This window comes from Salarias fasciatus, chromosome 17, assembly GCF_902148845.1.
Source record: "Salarias fasciatus chromosome 17, fSalaFa1.1, whole genome shotgun sequence".
Lineage (NCBI taxonomy): Eukaryota > Metazoa > Chordata > Actinopteri > Blenniiformes > Blenniidae > Salarias > Salarias fasciatus.
In genome coordinates, this window is record NC_043761.1 from 5,347,846 (window position 1) to 5,367,374 (window position 19,529).

General features: G+C 47.6%; 2 protein-coding genes across 2 annotated transcripts; one reads left to right on the plus strand and one right to left on the minus strand.

Moving 5' to 3' along the window:
* The first annotated feature begins 2,801 nt into the window (after positions 1 to 2,801).
* Positions 2,802 to 6,535, plus strand: LOC115404627 (uncharacterized). The gene is made up of 9 exons (XM_030114033.1): positions 2,802 to 2,899; positions 3,745 to 3,828; positions 4,093 to 4,212; positions 4,299 to 4,373; positions 4,671 to 4,757; positions 4,870 to 4,902; positions 5,282 to 5,353; positions 5,556 to 5,627; positions 5,966 to 6,535. The coding sequence occupies exons 1-9, from the start codon at positions 2,810 to 2,812 to the stop codon at positions 6,533 to 6,535; spliced, it is 1,203 nt and encodes a 400-aa protein (XP_029969893.1). The 5' UTR covers positions 2,802 to 2,809.
* Positions 6,536 to 7,235: 700 nt separating this feature from the next.
* Positions 7,236 to 19,321, minus strand: LOC115404372 (uncharacterized). The gene is made up of 24 exons (XM_030113670.1): positions 18,941 to 19,321; positions 17,196 to 17,398; positions 16,761 to 16,865; positions 16,509 to 16,604; positions 15,618 to 15,728; positions 14,795 to 14,918; positions 14,263 to 14,704; positions 14,036 to 14,103; positions 13,699 to 13,945; positions 13,442 to 13,620; positions 13,144 to 13,366; positions 12,916 to 13,067; positions 12,748 to 12,839; positions 12,513 to 12,670; positions 12,267 to 12,412; positions 11,936 to 12,182; positions 10,751 to 10,866; positions 10,445 to 10,679; positions 10,226 to 10,371; positions 9,901 to 10,150; positions 9,473 to 9,609; positions 9,123 to 9,369; positions 8,928 to 9,034; positions 7,236 to 7,876 (listed from the first exon to the last, which is right to left on the minus strand). The coding sequence occupies exons 1-24, from the start codon at positions 18,978 to 18,980 to the stop codon at positions 7,869 to 7,871; spliced, it is 3,879 nt and encodes a 1,292-aa protein (XP_029969530.1). The 5' UTR covers positions 18,981 to 19,321; the 3' UTR covers positions 7,236 to 7,868.
* Between the last annotated feature and the right edge of the window lie 208 nt (positions 19,322 to 19,529).

The following is a 19,529-nucleotide window of genomic DNA, read 5'->3' on the forward strand; positions in this document are numbered from 1 at the left end:
CCCACAGAATCAGTTCAGAGAATGGAATAAACATATCTCTAGATTCATTTGGGATAGAAGGAGACCCAGGGTGAAACTTGTAACCTTACAGCTGCCTGTGGATAGAGGAGGCTTAGCCCTTCCATCTTTAAAAGGATATTATTTATCCGCCCTTTTAAGACCCTTGGTGCACTGGTGTGACCCCTTCTACGAAGCCAAATGGAAGAGTATGGAATTGAGTCTGTTAAATATTCCAATACAGTCGGTGCTTGGCCATGCTGATAAGGAAAGAGGAATGCGACAGACTTCAAGCAAGTGGGTAAACCTATCCCTGAAAACATGGGCAGAAGTGATAAAAAACTTTCAACTCCAGAAAGAGGTTAAAATACTCAGATGGCCAGCGTATGATCCTGAATTTACACCAGCATCTTTAGATGATCGATACAAACAATGGGTACATATGGGTGTTACTGCCCTGTGTAAGATTGTTAAGAAGAGTGAGTTCAGTAGTTTTAAGGATATGTGTCAAACATTTCAGCTTGATGGGAAGGACTTTTTCAGGTTCCTCCAGTTACGAGATTATTACCTTAAAAAGGTAAAAAGCCCTGGCCCTATAGAAACACCTATTCTCATCCAAATTTTCATTGATGCATACAACTCTAAGATTAGTAAAGGTCTGATAAGTAAACTATACCATGCCATTACAGCACTGAACAAGGACAATACGGACTACATCAAAGAAAGATGGGAACAAGAACTGGACTGTAAAATACCAGAGGATATCTGGCAGTGCGCTTGGGAAGTACAATCATCATCAACCAATTCTTGGACTTGGAGGGACTTCTGTTGGAAAAATCTCGTTCGCTTCTTCATAACCCCCAAACAGAAATCAAAACAGACTGGTACCTGCCTCTCCTGTTGGAGAGAATGTGGAACGGAGATGGCGGACCATGCTCACATTTTTTGGTCTTGCCCCCATATCAAACCTTTCTGGAAGGAGGTAGCAAAAATTATTTCAAACACTCTTGGTTTCACTGTTCCTCTTACTTTCATTTTTCTTTACCTCGGGCATCTACCTGATGGACTCAGTAAAAGTGACACCTATCTCCTAAAAATTTTATTAGCATCAAGTAAAAAAGCCATAACAAAATGTTGGCTTCAGAAGAAATGTCCCACAGCATCTATTTTTATTAATATTGTGAAACAATTACATCTCCTGGAACAAATGACCTTTTCTATAAGACTTCAAAAAGAATTGGGAGAAAAAAGATGGGAGAAATGGTGTGTTTATTTAGCCAAGAATAAATAAAAATATATTGTTTAGACTATTTGAACAGGCAAACACATTGGTAATCTCACTTTAAACATTTATTTACTTGTATAGACCGACCTCTCTTTCTGTTGTTCTTTTGTTTGTACATATATGTGTGTGTATGTATGTATATGTATCTTTTTGTTCAAAAAAGAAAAAAGGTACAAAATAAAAAGTAAAAAAAAAAAAAAAGTTTGAAGAGACTGCCCGGTAGTTTTTTTATTGTCTCCTGGCGCCACCAAGTGGGAGAAGGGAGAAGTGATTCAAGGCCTCTTAACTTGGGTTCATTCACAACAGGGTTGCCAAATATTTAAGTTCAGTTCAACACAGTTCATTTCTATCTTGATAAAATAGTGCTAAAATAACTATTTGACTTTAAACTTTAAATGTATTCTTAGTTGTTGCACAGAGGATACATGATGAAAATGTTGCAAAAATCAAACACTGAAAATGCACTATATTCTCAACATAAAACTAATTTAAATGAAACCTTCCGGTGTAAAATACAGTGGAACATCCAAAAGAGTGGCAACACTTGAAAAAACACTCACAATTCTGAGTCAAAATAACTCGAGTTGAGAAAAATGGTTTCCACTTGAAAAGAAGATTCACTTTTGCCAAACGGTCCGAGAACAAAAACTGATGAAATAACCTCTTCAACATCTATTTATTAATGTGGTTTGTTTGCACTTTTAACTTTCTCATCATTGACATCACTTTACATGCAAATCACTCCTCATGTTTTGAAACTGTACTTCAGTTCAAGGTCAACTGGCACAATCAGTGTGAGAAATTCAAAGAATAAAGAATAAAGTAAAAGTCCTTTATCTTATTTTAAAGACAGCTTGATCTCGACAATGTTTGGACTTATGCTCCAGAATTCAGAGAAAAAATTGTTAGTTTATTTTGAAGATCACTATCTGCCCTCAGTAAAATGTGTTTAATAAAAAAGATTTTAAAAAATATATAATTTTGTGCGAAATATTCCATAGTTCATTAGTTGTAATTCAAGTCAAAAGTAAAAGCTAAAAAGAAAAATATTTACAGTCAGTATTTCTTTACCTGCGTGGTTGGTGGTCTAATGCATTGTGGGTAGTAGTTGGTCAAGCAGGGGCAAACGTGTTTAGTCAATTCCTAAACTTAATTTCTATCAATGAAACCCTCAAACCAGCTCCAAACACAATGGCTGTAATCTTAATAAATTCAATAAAGGACTAAAGCAGTAAGAATGTTTCACCTTTATAAGTTGTTTAATCTGTTAGTCATCGTTTTTTGTCCATGTTTATCACCAGGATGGCAACAAGCTTCGGGCCGCATGAAGATGCCAGGGCTCAGTCTGCCTGCAAGTACAACATGCAACCAGGAGAAGTCGCTGAAACACTCTGTGTGTGAAGAGCAGCTGAGGGACAGAGGTCACAGCTGGAGCAGCTCAGAGGAGGAGCCTCATCTCATCTCATCTCAGTCCAAACTGTCTGGGCTCATTTCAGTCTGAAGCAGATGGAAGGAGACACGCAGGACATGTCGGATGAGACGGAGAGCAAGAAAGGCTTCTGGAGGAAGCCCAGCAGCACATTATGGGCCGCTACAGCCGTGGTGACCACATATGGGGTAAGGTTTTCCACTCACACTGCACAGACTCTTACCACTTGTTGTTCCAGGTTTTTTTCACAGGACAGTGAGGACGCATTCATCCTTCATCTCTAATGTAATTGCACTGTCATGTCGAGGGTGGAGTCATGGAAAATGTCATCCTCGAGCCATTTCTGCAACATTTTTTCAGCTTGATTTTACTTAGTAATGCACATCCTGGAGTCTTCCCAGTTTAAAAGCCACAAGGAACAACAGTAAATCCACGACAGCAAAAACAGACAACGTAAACACAAAGGCTGCAATAGGATTGTAAAAACCAAGGTATGGTTGCAAAAGTTCTCACAAGACCACAAAAGTAGTGACACTGCTCCTAAGGCATCAAAACTTGATTGTAAAAGCCACAGCATGATGGCAAAAGCTCCAAATGGTGAAAAAGGCGGGAGCACATTTGCAGAAGTCACAAAACAACACAACTGCAAAAAAAAGCCAAAACCTGATTTTGTAACGCAGATACAAAATCTGCAACATAGTCGCAGACTTGGCAACATTATTGTTGTAGAAGCAAAATAATTGCAAAAGCTGTAGAACAATTACAAACACGGCGTCACAATTGGATCTTTGCAATATGACCGCAAAGACTCACAACAGAAATACAAACACAGCTGGAAAAGCTGCAAAACACTCCCAAGAGGGTTTGTGTCCAAGTTTTTTTTTGTTAAATATTTGGTCGGTGCATCAGAGAAAACAAATTCATGGCTCGCGCCTTTGAGGCTGTTGCATTCATGTGGTGTTGTAATACTGGTGTTGTAGCTTTTGCCCTCTGAACCATCGTGCAGATCACCACTGTCCATGTCGTTCTCCAGGTCTGGTGTGTTTTGTTGTCCATCCTGACGGCGACAGGACTCCTTCTGGGCAGCCAGAACATCGAGTGCGGAGACTTTCTCGAGGTAAAGTAACACAGATTGCAGTAAACTGTTAAAATCCAACATAGACAACTCTACGTCAGGTCAGGGAAGTTGTCAGGATTTGGAATTCCTGGCATATCTGTAGTGCAAAATGAGAGAATTTGACATGAAAGGCGAATCTGCCTATTTATCTACTAACCCTAATCGTAAATTCAGAAACCTCTTGGGTCATACTGCTCCGATGTGGGAATCTCACACCATGCTCAGACTTCCTGCCCTCAGTGCTGCTCTGATCTGTTCTTTCAGTTTGCACAAAGGCCGACAAATGAGGCCAGACTCGTCTACATCTGGGCGGGTGTCGGCGTTCCCGCCTGTCTCTTCATACTGTTGGAGTTTTGGAGAAGACATGGTCACTATTTCATACCGGTATGTGCACAGCAGACTGGATGTTGTGTATACACTCCATGAATCAGGAATGTAAAACTCAACACCACATCCTGCCTTCGCTGTAGAGTCTTGGAGTGAGCACCGTCCTGGTCGTTCTCATGGCTTGCACTTTGAACGATCTCCACCAGAAAAACTACGAGGTGCTTTTTCTTTGTTTCGATTGCTTTGATTCCATTGATTACTCACGCACTTCGATGACTGGTTTTCGTTAGCATATGTGGAGAAGTGATTTTATGATTATCTGCCTCCAGGAAGTAAAAACCTTTAAGCAGCGCTATGTGACTGGGCTGAATCTCAACAGGATGCCGACAAACACAGCGGGCGACTGTGGCATCATCCAAAACATTCACCGCTGGCAGACAGAGGTAAGGTGGCTCCACGGTGACAAACACACTGACAGCATGTGTGACACTGGGTGTGTGTGTGTGTCTCCTCAGTTCAAATGCTGTGGATTCGCCAGCTATAGGGACTGGAGAGGTTCGATTCCAGCCTCCTGTTCGTGTGCTGGGGAGCATAACGGATGTGTGAGTAACTCAGCTCAACGTCAATAAGACGGAACTACGACAGTGATAAAACTTCATCGTGATGTTTAAAGTTTGGATTACGAATGTAATATCTGGTATTCTTCTGTTTCAGCTTGACCTTGGGAACAGCTTTATTCACGACCAGGTAAAGCACAGTGGAGCGAGTTGGTGTTCGTTCGCCACAGGGAACACGTTAGAGGCCAATCTAGTAAAGCTAGTCAAATATCAGTTTAAGGAAAAAGAAAAAAAAAAAGGAAAAGTCCCAAACAGAAGCTCAGTGTATTAATGCTTTTGTTTTACACTTAAAAACCCCCGAAAACTTTTCACCCGTTAAAGCAACACTTCATTGTAGAAGTGTTGACGACACACACACACGCAGGTCAGCTTTTTACAGTACGCCTGGAAACTAATTATGAAAATTCCCGCTAAATTTTGAATGTTTGAGATGGCTGAACATGAGATTTTAGTCGTTTACTGATATGTTGTGTTTGTTGTGTTTGTTGGGTGTGTGTGTGTGTGTGTAGCCCTGTCTTCCTGCAGTGTTAGCTCTTGTAGACAAACGCAGCTTCGCCTTTAACATCATCACGTACATCTGGGTAAGACGTCGCATTTATTCCTGGATATTCTTTTCTAAACTGTCATCAACATGTCACGTGATCCAAGTTCTGTTTTTCTTGATGCTGAATGAAATGTCCATCTTCTGTTGGGGTTTTTTTTTTTCCTCCAGTATTGTGATCTTATGAAAATCCTTGAAAAAAAGAAAAAACACTCCATGTTTGAATTGTTCTCTCTCTTCAGTTGAGCATCTCTGCTATTCCTGCGGTCGTCATCCCCGTGTCCGTCATTGGCTTAGTCTTCGTTTGTTTCTATGTAAGTACTGTCGACGAGTCGTTTACAGAAAAGGAAATGTCGTCTGGTTTTGGGTTTCCGTTTACGCGACAACGTGGCTATGAAAACGCAACTTTTTTGAGAACGGTAGAATTATTTAAAAAACACTTTCTGGTGTTTCATAAAAATAACAACAAAAAAGACACAGTAGTGACCCCTAGTGGCCCAGCATGAAAACTACACATTCCGGACATCGTTTTCGAAATGTCGCCGTGCGGACGGGAAATTTTTCTGAAACAAAAATGCAAAGATGATGCGTTTTTACTTGAAATGTCATGAAAATGGCTCCTAAATCACATTCTTTTTCCTTGCGTTGACAGTGTTGTTATCAAGAGTGTGAATGTTCGTGTGATTGCTTGAGAGAGAAAAGAGTTCCGGTGGTCTTCATCGGAAAGAACAACAACAACAACCAAACAGACGAAGAAGAAGAAGACAGAAAAGAAGAAGGCAGTCCGGATGGCGGTGTGGTCTTGGACATGGCAGACGGGTGGAATGAGGAAGGAGAAGAGGCGGTGCAGGTCAACGGGGTGACGCTGATCCCCGTGTCTCTCCTGGCGAGGCTGCAGGCGGAGCTGGACCCCCCGCCGGTCCAACACTGGGTGACCAGCCAGCCTTGCCTCTGCATCGATCCGCCACTTCCCAAAAAGAAAGCATTCCACACGGTCCTGATAGAGGAAGGGTCGCCGCTTTTACCCAGCGGCGCTGTAGTGGTTGATCTAAACAAACCCATGCAATTTTGTCGTTGGGACAGCAGACATCATGGATTCGACTGCAGACAAATTGTTTGGCCAAAGGCCAAAATCACAGAGCCAATATCTCCCGTCCACTTACTGAGAAAGTCGCCCTCGCCTGATCAGACTGAGGCTGAGAGCACTGTCCAGTTTGCTTAACTTTGTCTTGTTCTGTGTGTGACTAGTGGTGCTGACAGTTTCCTACAGTTTAAAAGAAAGCCCTGATCGTACATTTATCTCCTGAACATTGGCCGATATGAACTCGAGGCTTAGTCGGTGTCTCGGCTCTCTCTTGCAGCTCGTCCCTGGCTCTGAGTGGGAGTCCACAGATCACATTATCTCGTGCTGGTGCGGGGAATTGGCTCGCCGTTTAGCCTCACTGGACGTCCAGTAACTACATTAAGAGAGGGCAGGAGCCTCCGACCGGCCGACTGCTCGCACTGTAAACAGCAGTAAATCTCCTGGACTCTGTCCAGCCAGAACGAGTATTAATTCTACTGAAGAGGGTTTTTCCTGTTGGAGGACCAAGAACTCACATCCGGGGGTGTCCATAACACGGCCTGCGGACCAACCATGGCCTGTGATTAAATTAAAAATGGTCTACTAATTCCAACAAAAATGTATTCTCTGTATTTTGCACCAGAAGGCTAAAATAAATTTGGCTTTTAGTCACTTTCTGTAGATAGCATTGCACAAGCGCACCTTTTAAAGTGGATTCTGATTGTACTTTCAATGTTTCTCAAATTGAACCTGCTTTAAATGTTTGTAATTCACGCTTTTATGATGCAGAAGCTTAAAAAAAACCAACACTTTTTTTTTTTTTGCACACAATAAAAAATGGCGTTCATCACAATCATGTTTCACGTTTGATTTATTGGGTATGAAAAAAAACCCGACGACCTCAGAACACAGACGCGTGCGTACATGTGGTTTGAAGTGGAACACAGAAAAATAAACAATCTCGGAAATACAAATGTGAATAAATTATTAAGGGCGTGACGACTCGAACTCTTAAACTCTTTAATGCTAACATAACTCAGTTTTTACAAAATAAAAGACGTGAACCGTGGAATAAGACATTAATAAAGGCCTTGCTTCTTTTTCCATGTGCTTCAGTTACCTCACTTCAAATACAAAATAAAACAAAAAAAAAAAAAAAAAACACCAAAAATGGTAGAAAAGCCATGTTTGTGGCAGAAGCACGGCGTTTGGCGCCAGATTCCGATCCGTCCCTTAAACCCTGAGCTCTTGGCGAGGCGGATTCACCTCTTCGCAGCAGCTCTGTGGTCCAGGAGAACGTCACTGTAACGAGTTTTCAGTATACACAGCGGGGGGGTGGGGGGAGTGGGGTGGGGTGGGGTGGGGGGTCTGCTCAGGCTCTCCTCAGTCTTCTGTAAACACGGCGGCAGTTCGCGCCGCCGCTCCTGCCCGGGAGTCCGTCTCGCTTCAGCTGGGCGTTTGTGCGGCTCGAGCGTCGCCTCGCTGGACCGTCTCACGACTCTGAAAGAGGAAAACGAGAGAAGAGCTCCAGCTACGCTCAGTCTGCGGCGCTTTTATTGATTTTAATTCTTCGGTTACGTTTCGCTGCAGAGTGACACAAAAACTGAAATGGAAACGAAATAAAGGGATCAATTTACGCGACAAAACACTTTCTAAACTCGAAACAAGCCAGTTGAAACTAACAGTTTGAGGACAGCTCTCGGAGGTGGAAATGGGGAAAATGCTGATCGATCTTCTTTATCAATGGTTCTTATCAGTGTCCGTATACTGTATGTGACCGTTAAAAAAGTTGCGTGTGTCGGTAAGTGCAGCACATTTTCCCACACAGTTGTGTGTATTTCTCCTCAAGTGAAGAGCCTGATAATTTTTAGCTGTTTATTCCTCTCTTCAGTAAAAAGCAAACAAATGATAAATAAGAACCGGCACATCATTGAACGATTCCCGAAAATTCAAGTATCTACTTTAAACGATGCGTCCTTACAGGGTCTGCTCTCAGGGACCAGCTCATATTTCAACAGACGTCAGACGTTTCTGGGAAACGAAGCCTTGCTTGGAAATGGGCTGTGAAGACAGAAGCGGCCTACATTTCCTGAGTCGAACGCGTTGTGTATTTTGATATGAGAGACTCTTCTAGTTTGGATCCAAGACAGCAGAAGAAATTCCATTTCATAGTAATTCTACAGTTGGAAAGTGTTGTTGAAGTCTGGAATGGCATCTAATTTAAAATCCCACAATAAAATAACTTGTAGAATGAAGTAAAAAAAAAAACATTTAAATTCTAGATAAATCAGTTATTTCTACTAGTAATTATGGCATCCAGCTAAAAAAATAAGAAATATTCTAATATTATGAGCTCATATAGTGTTGATTTTCATCAGATAAAAGATAAAATCATTAATCTCGAAACAAAAAAAGGCAAAAAAAAATTGAAGCTGGTTTGATAAACAGAAGTTGAACGGTTAAAGTCAAACTAAAGAGTGAAACAAAAACTTCCAGTCGGTGGGAAAAAGTGATTTCAGGAATTCAACAGTTGGCGTTCCACTAAACGTACCGCTGGCGTCGGCCGCGTCGTCGGCCAGCGCGTCGGCGCTCATCCCGTATCTGGAGCCGAAGTTCTTCATCAGCAGGTCGAAGAACTTGCACTCCTGCTTGTCGCCTCTGCAGAAGAGCAAACGGCGGGTTTCAGTGAAGCCGGATCTCTCTAGAAGCGACCTTGCAAGCTCCCTCCCGCCGCGGCGCTCCTCACTTTCTGCCCTCCAGGAAGTGCCTGAAGTTGGCGCGCAGCCTCTTGACGCGGCTCTGGCACTGCTCGGGCGTGCGGTTGTAGCCCTGGCCGCACATGGCCTGAGAGATCTGGAGGAAGATGTGTTTGTTCTTGGTGCAGCTCTTCAGGTTCTCCTGGACCTCCGCGCTCCCCCAGACGGTCAGGAGGGTCTCGGTCTCGCCGTCGCTCCAGGGCAGCTTGGTGCTGTCGGCCAGCACCCACTGGTTACCTGAGGCCGGGCGGCACGGCACACGGTTCACGTTCCACTTGTTTTCACCGCAGGAGTCAACGTGATGAGAATTTTAATTTTTAAAAAAAACGGATCCTCTCACCTGGTTTTAGTCCGGCTTCGTTTTCGAGGTCGAAGGTCACCGTGTCCTCTGAAAGAGACGGATCGGCGATCGTGCTGTCCGCTTTCAGGTCCTTGTTGAAGATTTGTTCCATGTCGTTGAAGAACTTGAAATCCTCCCTGAAAAAAATTGAAAAGAAGAGGAAAGTTAGAATTCAAGCATTAAAAAAAAAAGAAGAAAAAACTGAATTCAAACTTGAAGAAAAGAAAAGTTTTGAATAAAAACAGATTTTCTTATCCATCGTGTAGAATTCTGGGGGTTTTATATCTGTAAAAGGCATTTTGGTGCCATACAAATAAAACTGACTCGAAGTAATCCCGGCATTTTTGAAGACATGTATTCCTTAAAAATAAATAAATAAATAAATAAATAAATAAATAAATATAAATTCCTGTGTTCCTGTGACTGACTTCTCGTGAAAGTATCCATGCTTGAGCCTCTTGATGCGGGTGCTGCACTGCTCCGACGTGCGGATGAAGCCCTGGCCGCTCATCTTGTCGGAGATGTACTCGAAGATGTGCCGGTTCTTCAGGCAGCCCTTGAGGGTGAGCTGGACGTAGTCGCCGCCCCAGATGGCGAGCAGCGTGCGCGTCTCCTGCTCCGTCCAGGGCATCTTGCGGCTGGTGTCGGCCAGCGGGAGGCTGGTGGACGGCGGCTCGTCTGGAATCGACAGCGCACGGCTCGATTCGGCGGCGGGATTTCGGATCTGCGCCGCGAGGCGGGGTTCAAACCTACACAGGATGGGGTCCTCGTCGAGGAGCGAAGGCAAGGTGTCGTCGTCCGCCGCCGTCGTGTCGAATAAGTCGGAGAAGATGGAGTCGTCGCCGAGCACTGGAGCGAGAAGCGAGAAGTACCGGTACGCCGACGATCGCCCGCCGTTCCTGGAGACAGAGGAACCGTGAGGTGGGGTGAAAGGGAGGCGCCGGACCGGCGCCGCCGCTCGGCTCTGCTGACCTCTGGCTGTTGCAGTAGCGCCGGTACGTCTTCTTCAGCCGCTTGATGCGCGTGTGGCACTGCTCCGCCGTGCGCAGGTAGCCCAGCGCCGCCATCTTCTCGGCGATCTCGGCGAAGATGTGGCCGTTGCGCACGCAGGTCCGCAGGCTGTGCTGCACGTCGTCCGCCGCCCACACCTCGATCAGGGCGGCCGTCTCGTGCTCCGTCCACGGGTTGTTCAGGCCGTCGGCCGCCGCTGCGGATGGAGCGGCATTAGCAAACCCGCCGGACGGCGGGCGGACGTGCGGAGACGCGGCGGCCTCTCACCTTGCTCCTGCTCCGCCAGCTCGTCCCGCTCGTCGTACTCGTCCAGAGAGCTGGCCTCCTGGCCCAGGATCTGCTCCAGCTCGCTGTAGAACTTGTAGTCCACTTTCTTCCCGCTCCTGGAGAGAGAGGAGCAGAGCTGGGTTAGAGACGCTGCTCAGCGCAGGAGAAGCTGGAAGATCTCATGAAAACCTGATTAAACTCCACATCTCAGCTCCCAACAGATTCCAGAAACACTGAGAACTTTGAAGAGAGTAAAACTCCTGTCGTCCCCTCGGCCTCCTTCACTCGGCAGGTTTTTCTTCAACTGCTGGACTTTTCCACTGCTGCCCCCTGCTGCTCACTTCAGGATCTCACCGTTACGTTCCCAAACTCAGCAGAGGAGCAGGGTTTGGGCCGGACTTGGCCCACGGACCACACGTTTAACCCCCGTTACAGAAGTTACACGATGTCTGTGTCTTATTCGTCTTGCTGGCAATTTCAAAAAGCTGATTCTAAATGTTTTCAAGATATTTGCACCAATAACGCTGATTGGCCTCAAAGTCAAAGGAATATAAAAAAAAATAACAGAACCCACTGATTATTCTGTTTTAACAACTTAAAATGATTTGAGAAACTTGCAAGAGACAACATGATAAACCATATTTTAGTCCATTCGCCTGTTATATTAGTAAAATCAGAAAAACAGGGAAATGTTTGGGCCAGAATAATATTAAATAGTAGAAAAAAAACTAAGTTTCCAAAGGAAGTCATTGCAACAGCGCAAAAATGGTGAACAATAATAATAACAATAATAATAATAATATACTGATTTATGGAAGAAATCTAGGAATTTAACAAAAGTTCAATCATGATTTTTCAACAAAGTCTGGGGAATTCATTTCATACATCGGTCCTCAATGTTAGTGCTAATTTTTCATGCGACCCTTTGAGACAATTATTTTCTCACAGCTGTTCTCGTGGAAGAAAATCATTTTTGAAATAAAATCAATTTAGTAATATCTAATATTACCATGATAACAGAGCTTAGAGAAAAAAAAAACTAAACTTAAAGTTGAAATAAGTAATATCTTTGATTTATGCATAATGAAAAACAAGTTATTCTGAATCTCCATGTGTTTCTGAGTGATGAGGATGTTTCAGTGTCTGTTCTGAAGCTTTTACTCTGAAGGAGAGAGCGGCTCTCACTTCTTCCTGTCGTAGCACTGCCTGAAGTTGATCCTCAGCGACTTGACCTTCCAGCGGCACTGCTCGGTGGTCTTGGCGAAGCCGTGGTCGCGCAGCCTCTCCGAGATCTCGCTGTAGACGCGGCCGTTGTGCACGTATCCCCTCAGCGCCGTCTGCACGTCCTCGTCGCCCCAGACGTTGATGAGCGCCAGCGTCTCCTCATCCGTCCACAGGCTGGACGCCGGCCGCTCCCCCGACGTTTCCTCATCTGGAACAGAAACGTGTTTAGCGCGAAAAAGGACTCAAATGTCAATCTGTACGGTGAAAGGGCGACCCGTCCTTCCATCGATACCTTTCTCGGTCACGGACTCGCTGTTGGAGTCTTCCGATATCTCGATGGAGTCCGTCGCGGCGGCGGACGACGTGGACGGCTGCTTGTCCAGGATTTGTTCCAGCAGGTCGTAGAACTTAAAGTCGGGCCTGTCGGTCCCAGACGAGCTGCGGGAGGAATGAGAACACACACCTTTAACACACACACACACACGCCTGACCCGGAGCGGGCGCGATCTGGAAACGGCGGCGCCGGTGCGGCTCTCGCCTCATGTTCTCCTGGCACTGCCGGTAGCTGGCCTTCAGCCGCTTGATCCGGGTGTGGCACTGCTCGGCGCTGCGCGAGTAGCCGTGGGCGCTCAGCTTCTTGGAGATCTCGGTGAAGAGGTGGCCGTTGTGCGGGTAGCGCCGCAGGTTCTGCTGGACCTGAGGGTCACATGACGATCACAGCCTCAGAGCGGCGGCGGCGGCGGACAGACGGGCTTCCAGAGCGGACCACTTGCCTGCGAGTCGCCCCACAGCTCCAGGAGGATGATGGTCTCCTTGTCCGACCAGGGGACCTTCTTCCTGTCCTCGCCGGAAGCGGCTGCGGGTTCTGGAACGACAGCGGCAGTCAGCGGCGCCGCCGGTCGACCTCCGACCCGCGGCGGCGCTGGGATCCTGCACTTTACCGCCGTCCTGCTGGCCGTAGAGGGCGAAGCTGTCCTCCAGCTCCTCCTCCTCCTGCAGCTCGTCCAGCTGCGGCAGCAGAGGAAAGTCCTTGACTAAAATCCTTCCCAGCTCGTTGTAGAACTTGCACTCGACCCGTTCTCCTCCTCTCAGGCTGCAGGAGAAGAAGAGTCGGTTATTTTTTAATTAATTAATTTTTTTTTTTTAAGCTTCTTTTCCGGGGTTCCTACTTGTGCTGGTAGCACTGCCTGAAGTTGGACTTGAGCTTCTTGAGCCGGGTCTGGCACTGCTCCGGCGTGCGGGGGAAGCCCTGGCTGGTCAGCTGGGAGGAGATGATGGAGAAGAGGGGCCCGTTGCGGTGCACCCCCCGCAGCTCCTGCTGCATCTTGTCTCCGCCCCAGATCTTGATGAGGGACAGAGTCTCCAGGTCCTTCCAGGGAACGCTGCGGGTTCCTGCAAGAACCACGTGGATCACGGCCGCTTTCTCACCGAATCAAACCAACGTTAAACCTGCTCGTTAAATCATACCGATCTCTAGCTGACCCGGGGGTCCCAGGAACTGGAGGTCCTCCTCGTCCTCTTGGGGCTTGTCCTCGTCCAGGATGTCCTCCACGTCGTAGGTGATCTCGGGGACGGACGACTGCCCCGAGGAGCCCAGGACCCGCTCCAGCTGGGCGTAGAACTTGCGCTCCACTTTGGAGTTCCCTCTGGGGGGAGGAGTCGGAGAGAAACGTGAAAGCCGCTCCGCTTCTCGCCGGAACGCCGGCGGCCGGCCGAAGCCTCACTTCCTGTTCTGCCGGTAGCCCTTCTTCAGCCGCTTGATCCGGGTCTGGCACTGCTCCACGGTCCTCATGTAGCCCCGCTCCGCCATCTTCTGCGCGATCTGAGTGAAGATGTGCCGGTTCTTCAGGCAGCCCTTCAGGGCGCGCTGCACCGAGTCCTTCCCCCAGATGTCCAGCAGGTGGAGCGTCTCCTCGTCCGACCACGGCACCTTGGTGTCCGTCGCCACGGGGAAGGCGCTTTCCTGAGTGTCTGCGGACAGACGGAGGGGAGGCGTCATGCCGGGACTCACTCTGGAGCACGTGAGACGTGTGTGTGTGTGTGTGTGAGAAGTGTACACACCTGTATAATCTCCCCAGATGGAGATCAGAGGAGATTCACCTGAATTTTCACCGTCGACCGAGGAATCCCTGAAAAAAAAGGGACGACTAATTCAGAGGAAAAGACTGATTTCACCCTACAAGCGTCTTCTTTTGAGGTACCGGGAGTTTGCATGTTCTCCAAATGCATGGATGAAAATCTACACCACATTCACGCCGGACGGAGCGAAGCGTGTCGGATGTTCTCACATGAAAGCCGCCGCCTCCTCCAGCGCCTGCTTGGCGGGAACGCCCACGCCGCCGCTCAGCTTCCTCTTCCTCCCGTCGCGCCCCGCCCGGGAGCTCTGGTTGCTCCCGCTGGCCTCCGAGTCACTGTCGGCGGCCCGGCGGAGCGAGGTGAGGTCTATGGCGCCGCGCCGCGCTCTGCTCTTCTCCTGAGCGTCGGTCCCGGCTCGCGCTCGCAGCTGCCGGCCGCCGGAGCTCATCGTCTCCCGCAGTTTCTGTCTGGCGGACTCGGCGGCCGACCTGCTGGACCGCTCCGACCCGTTGGCTCTGAGGGGCCTTTTGTCCTCCGGAGGGGCCGCGTCCTCGGGAGCCGGCGTGCAGGAGACGGTGTCCGGAGCGGGTTTGGCTCCGGGCGGCAGCAGCAGGGACGACAGGATGCAGTCGTCCATCGGTAACAACCCGGGATCTGCAGCCAGACGAGTCCAAAAGCATTTCTTTACTTTTGCGTAAGATATAGCAAAACCCATACATCACACATCCAAACGCGCTCTCCTACCTTTCTCTTCGAAGTGTCCGAGGCTCCGGTGGTGCTCCAGCACCGCCTTCATGTCGTCCGGCGGAAAATACGTCTGTAAGCACTCCTCCAGGACGGACGGAGCGTCACCGAGCAGAGCCGCCAGCTGAGACGGACACAGGAAGAAAACATCGTTAAAACGAGACTTTAGAGGTTCGTAAATATGATAGTTCCAGCTCTGCAGGATTCATTTTCTGCACCGAGACAGACACACACTCATTTTGAACGTTCTTAGTACAACACTGTTCATCAGGACTCTAAACTGCTCGCAAGTAAAGGATAAAAATAAGAAAAAGCATAAAACAGCTAAAAGTGCTCAACTCATTTAAAGACAGAAAATAAAAAGTCTCGTGTTTATGGAAATAAATGTAACTTTCAGTGACAAAAATCCCAGTATCTTGAATTAAAAGGCTGTTATTTAAAGAGCACAGTCGAGCCGTGTGTCCCTGAAGGCCGGGAGCTAAAAAGGGTACGGAGGAGGAGGAGGAGGAAGAGGAGGAAGAGGAGGTGCTCTGCAGGGACACCGAGGCTGAGCTCCATGGAGTTAACCCGTCTCGGTAAACAGCTGAGCCCCCCCTCATTCAGCCTGGCTGAACCTGTGTGTGAGTGAACTATGTTGGGTCTGCGTCTCCTCAGCGAAGGCCTCCAACTGCACAACAGGAAGTCTGTTTCTACTGGTACACAAAAAGAGAAAAGTCCAGCTCAATCAGCCCACTTCTCCTCTTGTCGTGAAAATAAACCTGAGTTTATCGCCTCTATTGACGGAAGTGAATTATTATTATTGTTGGGCGAGAATGAGGTTTACCTGTGTGAAGTCCGGCGCAGGCATCAGCTCCTCCAGTCTGGATATGAACTCCCAGACCAGCATCTCCAGGGCGGCGTCGTACTTCGGCCCAAAATAAATGGGGTAGATTTCCTAACGGAGAGAGAGAAAAACACACGGGTTAATAAAAAGGCAGGAGCAGAAGGACGTCTGAAGAGAATTTAACACAACGGGGAAAGCTGCTTTAGTTTTCCCTCAATACCTGTACTCTTTTTTTTGTGTCATTATTTGAATACTTGTAGCTTATAGTGCCTGAAAATCACAAATACAGCACGTCAAAATACTGAAATATTTCATCAATTGTGATTTATGGAGTTATTTTTTTTATCATTATTATCCTCCTTACATATAATAAATAAATGTACATGTTATGAAGGCAGAATTAACTCAGAAAAAAAAGAGTTTTTTTTTTTAAACCTGCTATCAGCGATGAAAAAAACATTATTATCCATCACTTGTTCATCTCTGGACGCAAAGTTCTCCTGGATATTCCACTAAAAATATGTTACAAACCATAATTGAGAGAAGTTTTTGTGCCCAAAGCCAGGATTTCAGATACATTTTACACCAAATTGCATATCACTACATTGAGATGTATGGAGAGAAGCAGCATTCCCTCATGCTGGAGGAGAAACCTCCCCCCCCCCCCAGCCAGCCACATCCCCCCCCCATCCTTCCTCCGTCTCGTTCTGGTGAACCTCAGATTTCTGCTCGGGGCTGACAGGACCTGCACCCGGTCCGTGCTGAGAATGGCGAGGAGGAGGCGTCGTGCTCGTCCGAGCGACCGCTGGCTTCCTGTCAGCTCCGATCCATCTGGACCCCCCCCCCCCAAAACTCCCCCAAAACCCCCCAACGGGACGGAAAAGGTCTCACCTGGAAGAAATAGTTTCTTTCAGACGAATCCTGCAGTAAGGAGTGCACCAGCTCCACGAAGTTCACCTCCGACTCCTCCACCTGGTCGATGGTCGACTGACACACAACAGACAACGTGTGTGTGTGAGTGTGTGTGTGTGTGTCAGCAGATTGAGCACACTGCTTCAGCTGCTGGCTGAAGACACATTCCGCTCTGCCTGTTCGGGAAGCCAGAGCCAACCTTCCCAGCTTTCCGGGGCGGGCCTGACTCACATGATGGTCGTTGGCGGAGCTGACGGGAGCCTTGATCCGGTCCAGATGTGGCTGGATGGTCTGCACGTCCGCTGGAGGCTCGCCGCGGCACATCTCCAGCACCAGCTGGTTCCACCAGACAAAACACAGAGCCTCGGTTTCAGTTTCAGCCATCGAACGCACAAAAAAAAACAACCTGAACTCCTGTTTTGTTGTTGCCCTTGGAGCCGTTGATCATGTGAGAGTTTCCTCTCAGTCAGGCAAAACGTGATGCTCGGTTATTTTCCATAAAGCAGACTGATCCGGTTTCTGGCTAACAGGCGGCGTATGAAGCCCAACCTTGACTTATCCCCCCCGGGGCGAGGAAGGCTCTAGATGTGCCATCTGGAATCACCTGCAGCCCTTTTTCTACACAACAGACACGTTCCGATTGGCCAAGCGCGAATGCTTACTGACCCTGGCCCTGAGGCCCAGGATGAGCTGAGCCCTCTGACTGTAGCTCATCAGCTCGGGGACCAGCTCCGTCACCATGGTAACAAACTCCTCCAGCATCCCGTAGTGATCCACCAGTCCCTGCTGTACGACCTGCCACACTGCGGCTGACAGGAGCTGCAGGGGCGGGGCCAGGAGCCGGACGTATCGGAGAGGAGGATCATTACCTGGAAGAACAGGGAAAAAAAAAAAAAAAAAGGTTTCAGGTTTCATTTCGTCTTCTTAATCAAGGTGACAGGAAACACAGATCTCTACTGACTAAACAAGTGGTTGTTGTCCTGTCGTGTTTCAAACATTTAAATATAAACCTGTTTAAAAGACAACGTTTCAAGGAAAAATGTATTATTTTTGCTTTTCCTTTAACATCTTTTTTTTCCTTTCTCACTCACTGTGTTTCACTGGTTTGTGTTAATAACCATTGTCTGTCTCTCTCTCTCTCGCTCTCCCTCCCTGCGGGATCCCCTACAGTGAATCTGGACGTTGGTGCTCTGCCGCCTCCATCTGCAGCGAGAGGCCGAGCGCCGAGCTGAATCCCTCCCCCCCATCCATCCAGGGTCTGGGTCCCTGCCCTCAATCTGTCCGTCCGTCCGTCCGTCCCTTCGTTTCCTCTCCTTCCGTCCCCTCACCACAACCGGAATAGCAAAGAGCTGCCATGTGAGCCTGGTTCTGCAGGCTTCTTCCTTTTCCTTGTTCGCCTCTGCTTCCTCGTGTGGATTTCTTTGGGTTTTTCTTTATAAATTCGTAGTGAAATGACTGAATCGTACCTGGTGTTTTATAAATAAAGCTGAATTGAATTGTTTCAGAAAAGTTTAGCATTTACATAGCATGTTTAAAGCTATGTCTGTCCGCCCCCATGGTAATGGCAGAAACATTGAAAACAATGTAGATACACAATAAAACATTGTTTTTCATCTTAAGTCTACTGAGCATGTGCAGAAGAACACATTACGACGACCATGCTGCACGTGATCAACAGCAGCGTTTCTACCATCTATGCAAAGCGTTTTCAGAATTGCATTTTTTCCGTTTGCAAGAAGAAAAAGGCGCGTTTTCTCTGAGCACCGTTGTCGTGCAAACGGATACAAGAAACACAATGACATATCTAATTTCGGTTTTCGTGTTCACCAGTTCTAAATGTTGCTAAATTTTGACTGTTGTCTATGCATTCCTGCAGCACAATTTTAATGATTTCTTTTAAAACTAAAACTGAGAAAACGAATTTAGAAATTAAAAAAAATAAGCAGCGGTCTCTCCTCACTGCTGCCACCTATCGCCCCGCAGCGGCATTGCTTCACACCTTTAAAACCAGCCTCGCGCAGGCATTGTTTTGGCACCTCACATCAGGCTGCTTTTCACCATTTTTCCAGGCCGTCTAAACTGGAAGCCGGGACACGGAGCAGCTGTGGTCCGTCCTGCAGGACACGTACGCCCGTGCACGACGCGCAGGAGGAGGATTTTTGCAGGCGCTCAGTGCTGCGTAAAATAATGATGCTGCTGATCGAAAGTGCATCGTTAAGAAACTACCGGCACAAGTTAGCCTCCCGGTCGCACTCCAGGCTGCAGGAAGCACGGGGGAGATGGGAGGAAAAGGGAAAAGCGGAGGCAGAGCTCCGGGATGAAAAAGCAGCTGATTAACGCATGCACATGTTCAGGTCCGCGCGCTGCCAAACACAAAGATCAGGGATCACAGGAACGGATATTTTACGCACCTCGGTCGCTTCCACTTTCAGTTCCGTGGTTTATGTCCATTTAGCAGCTGGCTGGCTGGGGGAGGGAAGAAAAAGGCCAGATGTCCCCCCCTCCACCACCCGCCTTCGCGCTGGAGCGAAAATATCTGCCCGAAAAAAAAAAAAAAAAAAAACAGCCCAGAATCAATGAACTGAGGTGGTTTTTGCGCGAATAAAAGACGAGCGCGCGACCGTCCGACGCTCGAAATGCGGCCGCGGCTTCGCGGGACGCATGGACGGCTCCGGGATCTCCGCCGCGTACCGAGAGGAACAGGCAGAACAAAGGTTTCTGGTCTCATCCGCCTCAGTCCGGATCACGTCAAGCCCTCTTTCCTGGTTGGTTGACGAAGACCGGCTGAACCGCGCAGTTCGGGCCGTCTGTCGCCAGGGGGCGCGCCTCCGCGCTTTCCCGGCGTTTCTGTGTGTTTCTGTTTCCTGTTGGGAGGAAAACAAACAAAACCGCTTCCTTTAATCAATATTGACTTTTAAAAGTATCTTAAAGGGTGAATAAATAGCAGAAAACGTGTTGGTAAGTACTCAAGGAAGTGACACATGAAAATAAATCACTAGT

Coding starts and splice junctions, on each gene's coding strand:
- LOC115404372 (XM_030113670.1), bottom strand. CDS start 18,980: ATGGACATAAACCACGGAACTGAAAGTGGAAGCGACCGAG. Junction 14,919..15,617: donor CTGCGCCGGACTTCACACAG/GTAAACCTCATT, acceptor TGTCCGTCTCAG/CTGGCGGCTCTGCTCGGTGA. Junction 12,840..12,915: donor CTACGGCCAGCAGGACGGCG/GTAAAGTGCAGG, acceptor CTGTCGTTCCAG/AACCCGCAGCCGCTTCCGGC.
- LOC115404627 (XM_030114033.1), top strand. CDS start 2,810: ATGTCGGATGAGACGGAGAGCAAGAAAGGCTTCTGGAGGAAGCCCAGC. Junction 4,213..4,298: donor ATGGTCACTATTTCATACCG/GTATGTGCACAG, acceptor CCTTCGCTGTAG/AGTCTTGGAGTGAGCACCGT. Junction 4,758..4,869: donor CTGGGGAGCATAACGGATGT/GTGAGTAACTCA, acceptor CTTCTGTTTCAG/CTTGACCTTGGGAACAGCTT.